At 40.5% G+C, this 12,615-nt stretch overlaps 1 protein-coding gene across 3 annotated transcripts in view; it reads left to right on the top strand.

Annotated features, from left to right (window-relative positions):
* Window positions 1-12,615, top strand: part of CCDC6 (coiled-coil domain containing 6) — a 111,272-nt gene that overhangs the window by 73,282 nt on the left and 25,375 nt on the right. For all 3 annotated transcript variants that reach the window (XM_077894613.1, XM_077894612.1, XM_077894614.1), the window contains exons 4-5: window positions 9,871-9,974; window positions 11,989-12,149. In XM_077894613.1, the coding sequence (XP_077750739.1) occupies window positions 9,871-9,974; window positions 11,989-12,149 (265 nt within the window). The remainder of the gene's footprint in view (window positions 1-9,870; window positions 9,975-11,988; window positions 12,150-12,615) is intronic.

The following is a 12,615-nucleotide window of genomic DNA, read 5'->3' as shown; positions in this document are numbered from 1 at the left end:
ATTTTCTGTTGAATTTTGTTTTCATTTTTAACAAAATGTAGGTTACAACGGGCTGATTTTGCAGTCCCAGTAATGGTTCATAACCTGCAGTTGGAAAACCATGCTCTGCTGTGGGTAGTGCTTTCCTGCCCTGAGATCTCCCTGGATGTGTTTCTCCGACAGTTAGGGATGTGTGCCATCAAGTAGTTACAGGATGATCAGTACTTCTGTGTTACTGGGTACATTAAACAAAATGTTTCTTCCCTATAAATTTTCTAATAAGTTAAAGGAGGAAAGGCACAATGTCGACCTTACCACCATGTCCCTCTGACTCACATCTAGCAAGCCCTCCAGAAATTGTAGCTGCTGCCGTTACTAATAGAAGTTTCCACTTAATTTCTGCGGTACTTTGCCCTACCCATTTTCCAGGAAAGTGAGCATGCATACTCTGAGCCTCCAGTGTCTCCCAGCTTCCTTGACCTGGTCTCCTCAATTTATGAATCAGTATGTGCTCAGATGTCATCTGTCACCCAGCCCTTTTAGCTTTCTTCTGTGCTCACGCCACAGTGCGTTTGTATGGCATGTACCCTGTATCCATTCAGTTTGTTATGTGCCTGCTATCTGCACAAACTCTGCTAAGAAAGATGATGTTAGGTCCTTGGCCTCATGGAGCCTGGTCTCCTGGTCCAGGGAGACCAGTGAATCTGTGGACAGTGAGGAGGGATGCTGTGTGTGTGGCTGTGGTGCAGGGGACCAGTGACACCTCTGCAGTAACTTCCCCCCAACTCCCCAACCCCCCAGCCACAGAAGATTCCTTGAAGCTTCCTGGCACCTAAGGTTTAAGTATTTGTTGCTTGATACACCTGGTTGGATAGATCTAAGTCCAACCTTGTTGCAGGGAAGCAGGGATATGGGAGAGAAGACCTGGGAGAAAAGTGGGTGCAGGCACCACATGGAGCAGAGATGCTGTAAACAGAACAGAGCTGGCCAAGAAGGTGTGAAATTGAACCCGTCCTCTTTGTTCCTGGGCAAGGAAAGAGAAAGGTTGTGGCGGTCTGCATCCATGGTGCTTTTGAGGGTGTAAGCTGGTCTGTACAGGCAGCATTTTGCCAAAGGCAGCCACATGGCTGTATTAGGGCTCATAGAGACCTCAGTGCTAACTGGTGCTAGGTACTTCCCTTAAGCCTCCTGCCAATATCAGCTGACAGCAGACGCTTGACAAGACCTCAGCTTCAGGAGCATTGCAGAGGTGACACCCACTTATCCTGGGGTCTCTCACCATCTGTGACTGTTACAACTCACAAGGCTGGGGTTCAGAGTGATGTGAACTCTGAGTTTGTGGGGTTTTTTTTTTTTTTTTTTTTTTTTGTATTTTGTTTATTTTTTTAGTGAAACAAGGAAACATTTAGTATATTTTAAGGGCTATTGAAAAGAAATTTTTAGGTTTCTAGATCTTAGAACAATTGTTCTTAGTTAAGCATATAAGAAGGCCTTTCTGCCTTACCTGTGTGCCAGGTAATTTGTTCAAAATACAAACTTATTTCACATCTTTGGTTGGTCTTTTTAAATGCTGTGGAACAAGGTATTTTTAAAGTTCACAGGAAGAGTGGCCCTCCTGGGTTTGTTACAATTCCATTCATGCTACCAGCCACCCTTGGCAGGTTCTTGGCGTGGGTGGAATCTGCTGCAGGGGCTCTGGGGAGTCCCTGCTGGTGGCTGTGTGCCGTTTTTCCCAGAGGACAACAACCATATTACTTGAGGGCCCACTTCTATTAAGGAGATGAAATTTAGTGACCACTGCATACTTTGAAATTTTATTTCAAATGCTAATCTCAAATTATGGAAATCTTGGGAGTTTGTATTATAAACGTGATCCATTGCTCTTGCAAGAAAAATTGGAAAACAGAAGTACAAAAATGAAAAAAAAAAAAACCTAGACTACAGTCCACCCCCTATTCATATTTTTTCTTCATCTTTCACCTTTTCCTCTTCCACTGCCTTTTTTTAGCCATATTAAAGGGTATTATAATTTGTTGCCCTGCTCTTAATTTTTTTTTTTTTAAAGAAAACATTGTAACCTATGCCTCCACATTGAGGCAAACTGCATCAGGGTACAGCCAGACATAATGATCATAGTAGATCCTAGAGTCAGCTTGGTGGCGATTTGATTGTAGCAAATCCTTGAGGATGTTTGGGTTGCTTAAGAAGCTTGGGTACAAGCATCTTACCTACTGCCTATTTGGGAAAGGTGGGAAAAAGCCTCAGAGCATAGTGGAAACATGAGTGGGATTTTGTGCCTTGGAAGTAGGCAAGCTAGGGACGATCCTCAGCATTCAAAGGAAGCTTTAGCAGGCTCTCTTTTCAGTTGATTGTTTTGTAATCCATAAGCTGTCAGGATGTCATGAAGCCAACTTGAGAGGTCCTGACTCCAGACCTGGGAAAGTATACTGAGCTCTTTCAGGGACACAGATAAGTAAGTCTCTCTACAGGATGTGGGGGGAAAAATCCCTCAGAATTCCTTCACTAGATCTTGTTTCAATTAAGTAGAAAATCTCACTGTGTTCCATCTTGTCAGACTTTATTTTGAAGCATCAGATAGCACTTGCCATGTGGATCAATTGGTGCAGATAATGTTACAGGGAAAACATCCAAAATGTGTTTTCTGTGTAACAAAAGAGACCCCTCATCACAGTTCAACAGTGTACGTTTCTGGTCATGCACTGGAGGTAAAGATTTTGCCTACAATAGGGCAGTAAAATCCAGAGATACTGTACTCAGACTTTCTAGTTGCTTGTGATTTTAAAATGCATGAAATCTGTTTCTTTATGACTAGAACAATAATTTGGTTGATGACTTAAGAAAGAACTTTTTCCTCCTTAGCTAAATATGCACAGCTAATGAATGGCCAAGTAAACCCAACATCTCTGTGTAAGGAAGTGGGATGGATGTGGTAATGATTTATCACAGAGACTTCATTTTGGAGAAAGCGTATCAAGAGAAGTGTCCCTAATGTTATTTTCTTAAAGAAGCTTATTTTAGATAATGGATTGGTGGAAACCCACTAGTGTGATAGTGTATCTGCAACATACACTTTGATAGGGCTTCTTTCCTATGGACTTCTCCATAGTGGCCTTGATGTAGCAAAAGAATGTGCACTCAGTTCCATTGATGGTACATATTTTGTAAAAGTCCCTTAGAATTATAAACCCACTATGCAAATATTTATAGTATTAGGCCAATGTTAAGTGATGAAAACTTAACTCCAGAAAAGAAACCATGTAAATCTGAGTATGGTTTTTTTTGTTTTTGTTTTTGTTTTTTTACATAAAAGGCCTTAATTTCTCAACATCATTGAACAAAAGCAAATTTTTTTGAAGTGGTAAATGATGAAATAATGTCATTTACACATGTTAATATCGATGGGATATTAATATTGTCCTGAAATTATGTTCATTTCAAAGAACAAGTCTAAGTTTTAGAGGAGCACAGTCTGAGAAAAAATATGGAAACTATGGTAAAGAAGGTTGACTCTGGGTTATCTGGAAAATTCTGAGTACTTCAAATACCTAATACTTTATTCTCTGAGAATTTGTTGGCTTATTCTGGATTTTGTATGTGTAAATTAACCTCCTAAATTAATGGAGGTACTGGTAAATTGTATTGGGAAATAGTTTTTAAAATTAGATATCTTTAAATTTTTTGTTACAAAAATAGTAAATGTTCATTAGAAAATTGGGTGGGGGAAGGAAAGGGCAGGAAGATCAATTATTACCAATATTCCTTTCACCCAAGGGGGAACCCTAATTAGCTTGCTATATAGTTCTTTATGATTTTTTTAGTATCTTTTTCCTTTTTTCCTCTATCAGTATATCTCTGATACACATAGATAAATTTTTTGGTAAGTTTTTACTTCTTAGACTTGAAAGTGAGCATCCCTTCTCTTATTTTATATTATATTATATTATATTATATTATATTATATTATATTATATTATATTATATTATATTATATATTATTTTTATTGAGTGATAGTAAAGTTCCCCTTCTCTTTTCTCTTGCTCTTCACTGACAAACTTCGTTGGCTCCTTCTGTGCTCAGTATTGCATGAGCAGTGATGACCTAGAACTTGGTTTTAGTTTTGAAACCAGCTGCAACTTGGTTAATCAGATAGGTACCTCAGGGCTTCTGCGGTCTGTGAACACCTGTCTCAACTCGTCTGTAACACAAATTGGCTGTTTGATTTCTTTAAAAAAATTTTTTTTTTCCAGAAGGCAAGGGTCAGATATTTTCCAGCCTAGGAGGAGAATTGTCAGGGCTGAGCAAAATTCCATTGCACCAGAAGAGGCACCAACTTTTGACCAAGCAGCTTCTGTCTCTGTTGCTTTTTTATTTTTTTTTTAAGATTTTATTTATTTATTCATAAGAGACAATGAGAGAGAGGCAGAGAGTTAGGCAGAGGGAGAAGCAGACTTCCCACAGGGAGCCTGATGTGGACTTGATCCCAGAACCTCACCTCTGGATGATGACCTCTGACCAAAGGCAGATGCTAACTACTGAGCCACCCAGGTGGCCCTGTCTCTGTTTCTTTAATTTGTGAATAAGACTTTACCATAAGGACTATGATGCATTGTGCTCAGCTCTTTTCATGTCAGTTGCTCATGATCTATTTTAATAGCCCCCTCATGAATCCTGTTCTTTCCTATGGATATATAAAACCATAATTAACTCAAGATTTGTTGGCAAAGTAGGATGGGATGAGGTAAGATCTTTTATTGGCTCTACTCTTGTAGTAGAAACAAAAATTGTCTTATCCCATTTGGGCTGCTGGAACAATATAGATTGGCTTATAAGCAATAGAAATTTATTTTTCATTTCTCATGGTTCTGGAGGTTGGAATTCTAAGATCTGGGTGCCAATGTGATGGAGCTCTGCTGAGGACTCTCCTCCAGGCTGCAGACTGCTGACTTCTCCTTGTGTCCTGTGTGGGGGAAAGCAGAAAGCCATAAGCTACAAGGTCTGTCATGACTCTTAGAAAGGACCTGAGTCCCATCACCACAAGGGATGCTGACCTCATGACATCAGCTAAACCTAATCACCTCCCAAAGGCTACATCTCTAAATTCCATCACTCTAGGGGTTAGGGCTTCAACATAGGGATTTTTTTCGGGGGGACACAGACATTCAACCATTGCAAAAATGTTGATTTTTCTGATTTAATTTAGTCATTTTCTAAATATCATGCTTTTATCTTCCCAGGTGTTTCTGTATCTCTAGGGTAACTACTTTGAACATCTAATGATGTTACATAACAAATGGATAGGAAATTGGACTAAATTATTGATAGTCTTCAGATACTACCTAACCTGGAAGGGTGATTTGGGTGATTGTCATGTTAATCCCCAGCACTCACTTGTTTTCTTAGGATTTATGCCATTCTCTTAGGGAAAAAAAAAAATCTAGTAAACTAAGAGTTTGGTTAATATAGGTCTTTGAGGACTCTAATTTCTTTTTTAAGCATCGGTTGCTATCCTTGCGTCATCACCATCTAAATGCTCTCTACTGTGTGTCATAACAAACTTTGTGTCTGTATTCTGTTTTTATGGTAGCCCTTATTTCATGGGTTTTTCCCTCTCTTATATTATCTTGGATTAATTGTAAGGGGCTGCCTACCAAAACTTTTTAAGTCAGAGGTCTGGGGTTCAAAATATATTTTCCTGTAGAAGCAGAGCTTCAGAGTGGCTCAGTCAGTTAAGCTCCCAACTCTTGATTTCAGCTCAGGTCATGGTCTCAAGGTCCTGGGATTGAGCCTTTCATCAGGCTCTGCACTCAGTGGGGAGTCTGCTTGAGGATTCTCTCTCTGCCCCTCCCCTTGCTCACACACACACATACACATTCTCTCTCTCTCTCTCTAAAATAAATAAGTAAATCTTTTATTTACTTTTTAAAAGATTTTATTTATTTATTTATGAGAGACAGAGAGAGAGAGAGGCAGAGAGAGAAGCAGGCTCCATGCAGGGAGCCTGATGTGGGACTCAATCCCTGGACTTCAGGATCATGCCCTGTGCTGAAGGCAGGTGCTCAACCACTGAGCCACCCAGGCGTCCCAATAAGTAAACCTTTTTTGTTTTTTTTTAAATACACACACACACACACACACACACACACACACGAGATATACATAGTGTATGTATGTATATGTATGTGTGTATATATATAGATATATATATGTTACCATTGGAAACAATACAGTTAGACTAAAACCTTTCAATGTAGGTTGAAAATATCTACTAAAACTTTCCAAAATTCCATGGTTGAGCATAGTAGTTAGGCTGAAGTTGTTGTCAGGGTTTTTTGGTCAACCATTTCTTTCTCACACCTCTGCCTCCACCCCAGTGTCTCAGTTCTCTTTAGACAGGAAAATGCTACAGGCAGAAAGAAGTGTAGTGGTCTTGGGAGTGACCTCTCAGCCGCCTCCCACCTTTTGCTTTTTTGGTGATGGGTCAGTATCTGTCCACTGAAAAGATAGAGCTAGGATGGGCTATGAAGTCAAATGAACCAGCTAGTTTTTATGCACTAAGTTTATCTACCGAAGTTTCTGCATTTATTTTGGGAACGTAATAAGAACTCCTGGTCTGACATTAATTAACTTGCAATGGGAAGAAGAGCTACTGAAGAAGAGAAGAAAAAAAGAATTTGGCAGTCCATTGAACTGACTTAATTATAAAGCAGGCTTTCAAATGAATACTACACAAATCAGCAATATCCATTGGTGCTGTGTGCTTGTAGAATAAGCAGCTGGAAGGGACTTGGGTGCCTGGGTGGCTCAGTTGGTTGAGTGTCCAACTCAAGCCCCAAGTTGGGCTCTGCAGTCACTGTGGAGTCTGCTTGTTTTTCTCCTTCCCCCTCCTCCCCTCCACCTGTTGGCGCATGGCCTCTCTTGCTCTCTCAAATAAATAAATAAAATCTTTGGGGAAAAAAAGAAGGGGTTTGGGTTTGCCTGAGAATGTGACGTTGGTGATAGGTGTGTGGGTGCCTGTTGCACGAACACTGAATGAGAAGAGCCATTAGATATTATTAGGAAGGAATGAGGAGAGGGTGACAGAGACCAGCATGATGAAAGTCCTGTGTCACTGGACTGAATTTTCCATTGGCAAAAGTTGTCTTACTGCTCTGTAAACTCAACATAACGCTGTCAGATTTGAGGATTGTCTGATACCAGGATAGTGTAAGCATGGAAAATCTACTTCTGTCTGAGTCGGCAGAGCTGATGTGTATGCTTTGGCTCTAAATATAGAGGTTGTGGAATTAGGCAGGCAAGTGATGCAGGGGCAGCTCTGATAAAGAACTCAAGGGGGAATTAATCCTAATCATAATTGATCATAGTCCTAATGCCATTTTTTCCAGCTTTTTGCCCTTCAGTGTCAATGAGAAATCCTCAGTGATGCAGAAAAGTTGGGATTTTTCATTGTTTTAGTATGTATTTATTTTTAGAAAAGTCAAGATTTTTTTTTTTTTAAGATTTTATTTATTTTATTCATGATAGACACACAGAGAGAGAGAAAGAGCGAGGCAGAGACACAGGCAGAGGGAGTTGCAGGCTCCATGCAGGGAGTCTGACGTGGGACTCCAGGATTACGCCCTGGGCGGAAGGCAGGCGCTTAAACTGCTGAGCCACCTGGGCTCCCCAAAAGTCAAGATTTTTGAAACTGAAAAATCAAGACAGGAAGCCCCATTCTTTCTAAGGCTAAAGATTAAATGGACTCCTATGGCAATGCCAGCCCGTGTAATGAAACCCCCACGTCTGAGCTGCTGAGCTGGGGTCTCCTGTGTTGATGGCTTCATGGAAATTAGTTAGTAAGCATTGATACAGCAGTGGTGCCACAGGAAGCCTTGGTTCACTGAATCTGGCAGCAAATTGATAGCTTGTAGCTCTACCAATGGTGCCACAAAGAACCTGGGATTCAAGTATGTTTACAGCCTGTTTCTCCTGCTCCTTTACCTGTGTTGGCATTGTCTCAGACTCTCTAAGCCACCCGCTCCCTGCTCTGCTGCTCCCAGGAATTATTGGCTTACAAACCGCAGCATAATTTACCCCAAATCCTACTTTTTCCTCAAGATCCATGTACTTGCTGGTTGGATAGGACCCAGCTCTTTCAGCCATCACAGTGACTGATCGCACTCCCATCTTAGTGGTATCACTTTGCCAGAATCACACCATGTCCCAGGCCGGTGTTCTCTCAGCCCTAAAATGAAAGCCTGGGCTTCAGTGGCTCTTTTGCTGCTCCAGGCTCTACAGATCTGTGCCTTGCTGAGCTCAGAGGTTTACTCAGAGTTCTGAAAGCTGCTCCAGAGTTTCTCCTCCTTGTTACAGGTAGGAGGTGTCTGAGGCTGCAAAAAGCATTTGTGCCATTAGTGTGCTCCTAGCTTCACTGCACAGCATGCTTCTGACTTGTTCTGAGTCCTGGCATCGTCCCCACCACTGTCCCCACCTCTATGCAGGGAAATATTGCCAAGCTGTATTTTCATTTGACCATTTGATCTTGGCATATTCACTGTTAGGAAGGTCTGCTTTGGTTACCTTATAAGACTACAGTTTATATGTAGTAGTGGTCTCATCTTACTGTATATGCAGAGATTTTTCTTTTTAAAGATTTATTTATTTATCTTAGAAAACAGGGAAGGGGCAGAGGGAGAGAGAGGGAGAAGCAGACTCCCTGCTGAGCAAGGAGCCTGATGTGGGGCATGATCCCAGGACCCTGAGATTGTGACCTGAGTGGAAATCAAGAGCCAGCCACTTAACTGAGCCACCCAGGCACCCCATACAGGGATCTTTGGTCAGTGGGGAGCTTGCCTCTATGACCTGCTGAGAAAGTCAAAATAGCTGTGCAATCAAAAATAATTTGTTGACTCAGTGATTGAAAAGGTGAGTTGCTATTATAAGAGACAGCATAGGGGCAGTACCATAGCCTTTCTTTCTTAAAAAAAAAAAAAAAAAGAAAAGAAAAGAAAAGAAAAATTCTGTTAAAATTATTTAATATCTCAGACATGCAGAGAAGTATCAAGAATGACGTAACACATTCCCTCTGCATGTTGCTGTGAAATTTATTGTACTTTGTCCCTTTTGCCAGCCCTCTTTTTCTTCATATCTCTTTCACTCTCTACCAAAGTATGTAATTTATTTCATTTACTGTCTTGAACCCCACTAAAATGTATCATAAAGGTAGAAAATTCTGACCTGGTTCCCTGCTACACCCCTATTTAGCCAGTGGCTGGCATTGTTCACAGTATTTGTGTATTGCCCAATATTGATTGATTTAATGAAGTTTCCCATTTCTGCTGCTCTTCATGAAGTAGAGTGCATTTTGGGGCTTACTTTACAACTGCATACTCCCCCCTGCCCCATCAAACCTTCCTTTTCCCTACCTCCTCAGGGGTAATTAGTATTGTGCATCCATTAATCAATATGTAGAATTGTCTTCAGGTATTGAGTTATTTATATAAATGGTAATATAAGCTTTCTGGTTTAACACGAACTCCATGCAGGCCTGGGGTCAGGGCACAAACCCAGAAAAGTCCTGGTATGAGTGGTAAGCCGAGTTCCCCCAAACACTCTTTAAGGAAGACTTTGCATGTGCCTTGAATAAATGCTGAAACAAGCAATGTGATTCATGTACCAGACAGCAATTAAGCTTTAACATCAAAGAATGAACCTGTCTCGGTTTTCTCAATTAAAGTTTAAGAACTAGATGCACTTAATGTGTCTGCCAGGAAATTGGCCATTTCTTTGCAGTTTTCTCCAGTAAGGGGGTCCTAACAGTCCAATCAAAAAAATCTCATTAACAAAGTTTAAATGGCTTGCTATTCTCAGTAAAACTTTTTTCCTTCCTTTAGTTGAGACGAGAGAAGATCGACCTTGAAAATACTTTGGAACAAGAACAAGAAGCACTAGTTAATCGTCTCTGGAAAAGGATGGACAAACTTGAAGCTGAGAAGCGGTTTGTTTAGTCTTCCTGTTCAGTGTGGGGGCGCATGCACTTCTGGGGTTTTTCTCTGGGTGTGGCTGATGAATAAGAAAGGGGTGTTTTAATTCCTTGGGTAATTTGCCAAACCAAAAAAAAAAAGTGGAAAGCTTTTGACCTCTTCTCATGTTGGTCACCTCTTTATATTTCTCTCTTAGAGTCCCAGTAAAATTTCCTTTCATTTGGGGTGAAAGCTATGGGGAAATTAGTCAAGGTGCTGTTGTTCACCTTTAAAATGTTCGGGAAAGATAACTGCAACTTAACTTTTTACCTTACTGAACTGGCTTCCCCAGTCTTCTCACATGCTTAGATGTGTACCGTGTACAGTTAATATGACACATCTCTAAAATGTACTTCATTGAGAAGGCTGAGATTTTAATAGGAAAATCTGTTAACTTTAAAACTTACTGTAAATAGCTGTCCATAGTTAAGGTTAGGAATCGTGCTAAATATATGTACATGGATGTGAAATGTCATTCAACAGCAAACATTTCTGGAACCTAATTTTTAAGTACTGCATATATTGGGGATGATGAAGCAGGACTTGAAGAATGTGGGATTCTGTATGTAGGATGTGTGCGTGTGGGTGTAGAAAGGGAATTTTTAAAAACGTTCATTAATCTACTTCACTAGGATCTTTTGTTTGCTAACCAGAGTCCTTTCGCCATCAGTATTTGGTTTGGATGAACATCCGTAAGTTATTTTGAGTTCATCTCTAAATTTGCAAAATATAGTCATATCACAGGCTTTAAGAAAAGTGAAAATTAGAGCTTTATCTCTAGGGAAATATTCAAGCTGTATGTAGTTGAGTCGGGTATGTTTTGCATTATGTAGTGGTACTAATAAATTGAATTATGAAAAGTTACTTAATAAAGGCAGGGACCATTACAATATTTAACAACCAATTTTCTCAACAAAGGCAGGCTTGAAGGTAATTCACAACTTGCATTTGTGCAGACTTAAAGGTAAAGAGTTAAAAGCCAAACCAAACCAAGACCCTAGCGGCTTATAAAAAGAGACATAGAGGTCCATAGCCAGTTTGTCTTCCTTTGCAGAACACAGCTGGAGGTTTTATATGTGTAAGTATCAAAGTATTGTGGTAAATGATATGAAATAATCATTCAGTCGGTGAAAAGTTGTTGAATATTCACATTCCTTATGCTCCAAACTAAAAATAATTGGCAGAGAAGTGGGACCACCAATTACTAACCCAGTGATTATGATTTTGTTTTGTCCTCTTTTTACCTGTGCTGTGGCCATAAGCAAAGGGCCTTCAGCCTGGTTTGCCGTGCCTTCAGGATTGTTTTTTTCAGGAGGGAATTTTAGAAGTGGAGTCTATATGGTGTCACTTTCCAAGGGGGGATCCTGGTACATAATTTGGAAGTTTTTTTTTTTTAAAGATTTTTATTTATTTATTCCTAGAGGCAGAGAGAGAGAGAGAGAGAGAGGTAGAGACACAGGCAGAGGGAGAAGCAGGCTCCATGCAGGGAGCCCGACGTGGGACTCGATCCCGGGCCTCCAGGATCACACCCCAGGCTGCAGGCAGCGCTAAACCGCTGCGCCACAGGCGTTGCCCTAATTTGGAAGTTTGACCAGAAAATGTCGAGAGTGAAATTTCTTAAGTATCTGTTCCCTCAAACAAGGTAGCGAGCATTTAGTCAGCAGATAATTCTGAGCGCCTACTGTATGCCAGGCATAGTAATCGGAAGCAAATGTTGGGAGACTTTTCCACTAATGCTTAATTACCAGTGGTCATTTAAAAGAAAAAGAAGAGGGTGGATCCTTCAGCTTTGCCCTCTGCCCTAGACCTGGATACCAGGAAAGGGAGACCAGAAGTACGTATAAAATAGGCAGAGTCTGAATTCGACAGCCCCATGAATTCCGGTGATTCACAGGAGCTTGCTATTAAAACAAACTCTCCTGCTAGTATGTGGTTTTGTCTTCTAAGGCAAACTGTGTTTCATTGTTGGAATTTTTCTTTCCACGGAAGAATCCTGCAGGAGAAGTTAGACCAGCCGGTCTCTGCTCCTCCGTCGCCTAGAGACATCTCCATGGAGATAGACTCTCCAGAAAACATGATGCGCCACATCAGGTTCTTAAAGAATGAAGTGGAGAGGCTGAAGAAGCAGCTGAGAGCCGCTCAGCTACAGCGTATGTAGCCTCTGGTTTCACTGGTCTTCTGTGTACAGAATTAATCTGTTTACCAAGCGCAGGGTTTACTAGTATTTACCATTGAACTTGCGTAAATCAGATCCATACTGTACTTCATTACCAGTACATATGTATAGGCATCTTTCTATCATCCTGGAATCAATTATTTTTGAAAGTATTATATAGTAGTGTCGACAAGCAAATAGTTTAGAATACTTCTAGAAAAGCAAATAATTTCAGGAGGGTTCAGAATCGGGTACTATATTCTCCCTGTGTTTATCTCTAAGATTGTAGGAACAAATGTGCTTTCAGGGAATTAAGGCAGAGAATAGAGTGTTTATCGTTCTTACTACTAAATTTTAGCATCAGCTGACATTTGTTCATCACACTTGAAGAAGAAATGCTTTTAAAATGTATGCTTATTGTTTGGGTAAATGTCAAGATGTTGAGTTGGGAATCAAAAGAA

Source organism: Canis aureus, chromosome 4, assembly GCF_053574225.1.
Source record: "Canis aureus isolate CA01 chromosome 4, VMU_Caureus_v.1.0, whole genome shotgun sequence".
In the NCBI taxonomy this organism is placed as follows: domain Eukaryota; kingdom Metazoa; phylum Chordata; class Mammalia; order Carnivora; family Canidae; genus Canis; species Canis aureus.
The sequence above is the reverse complement of the archived record's forward strand: the minus strand, read 5'-3'. Positions and strand labels throughout refer to the sequence as shown.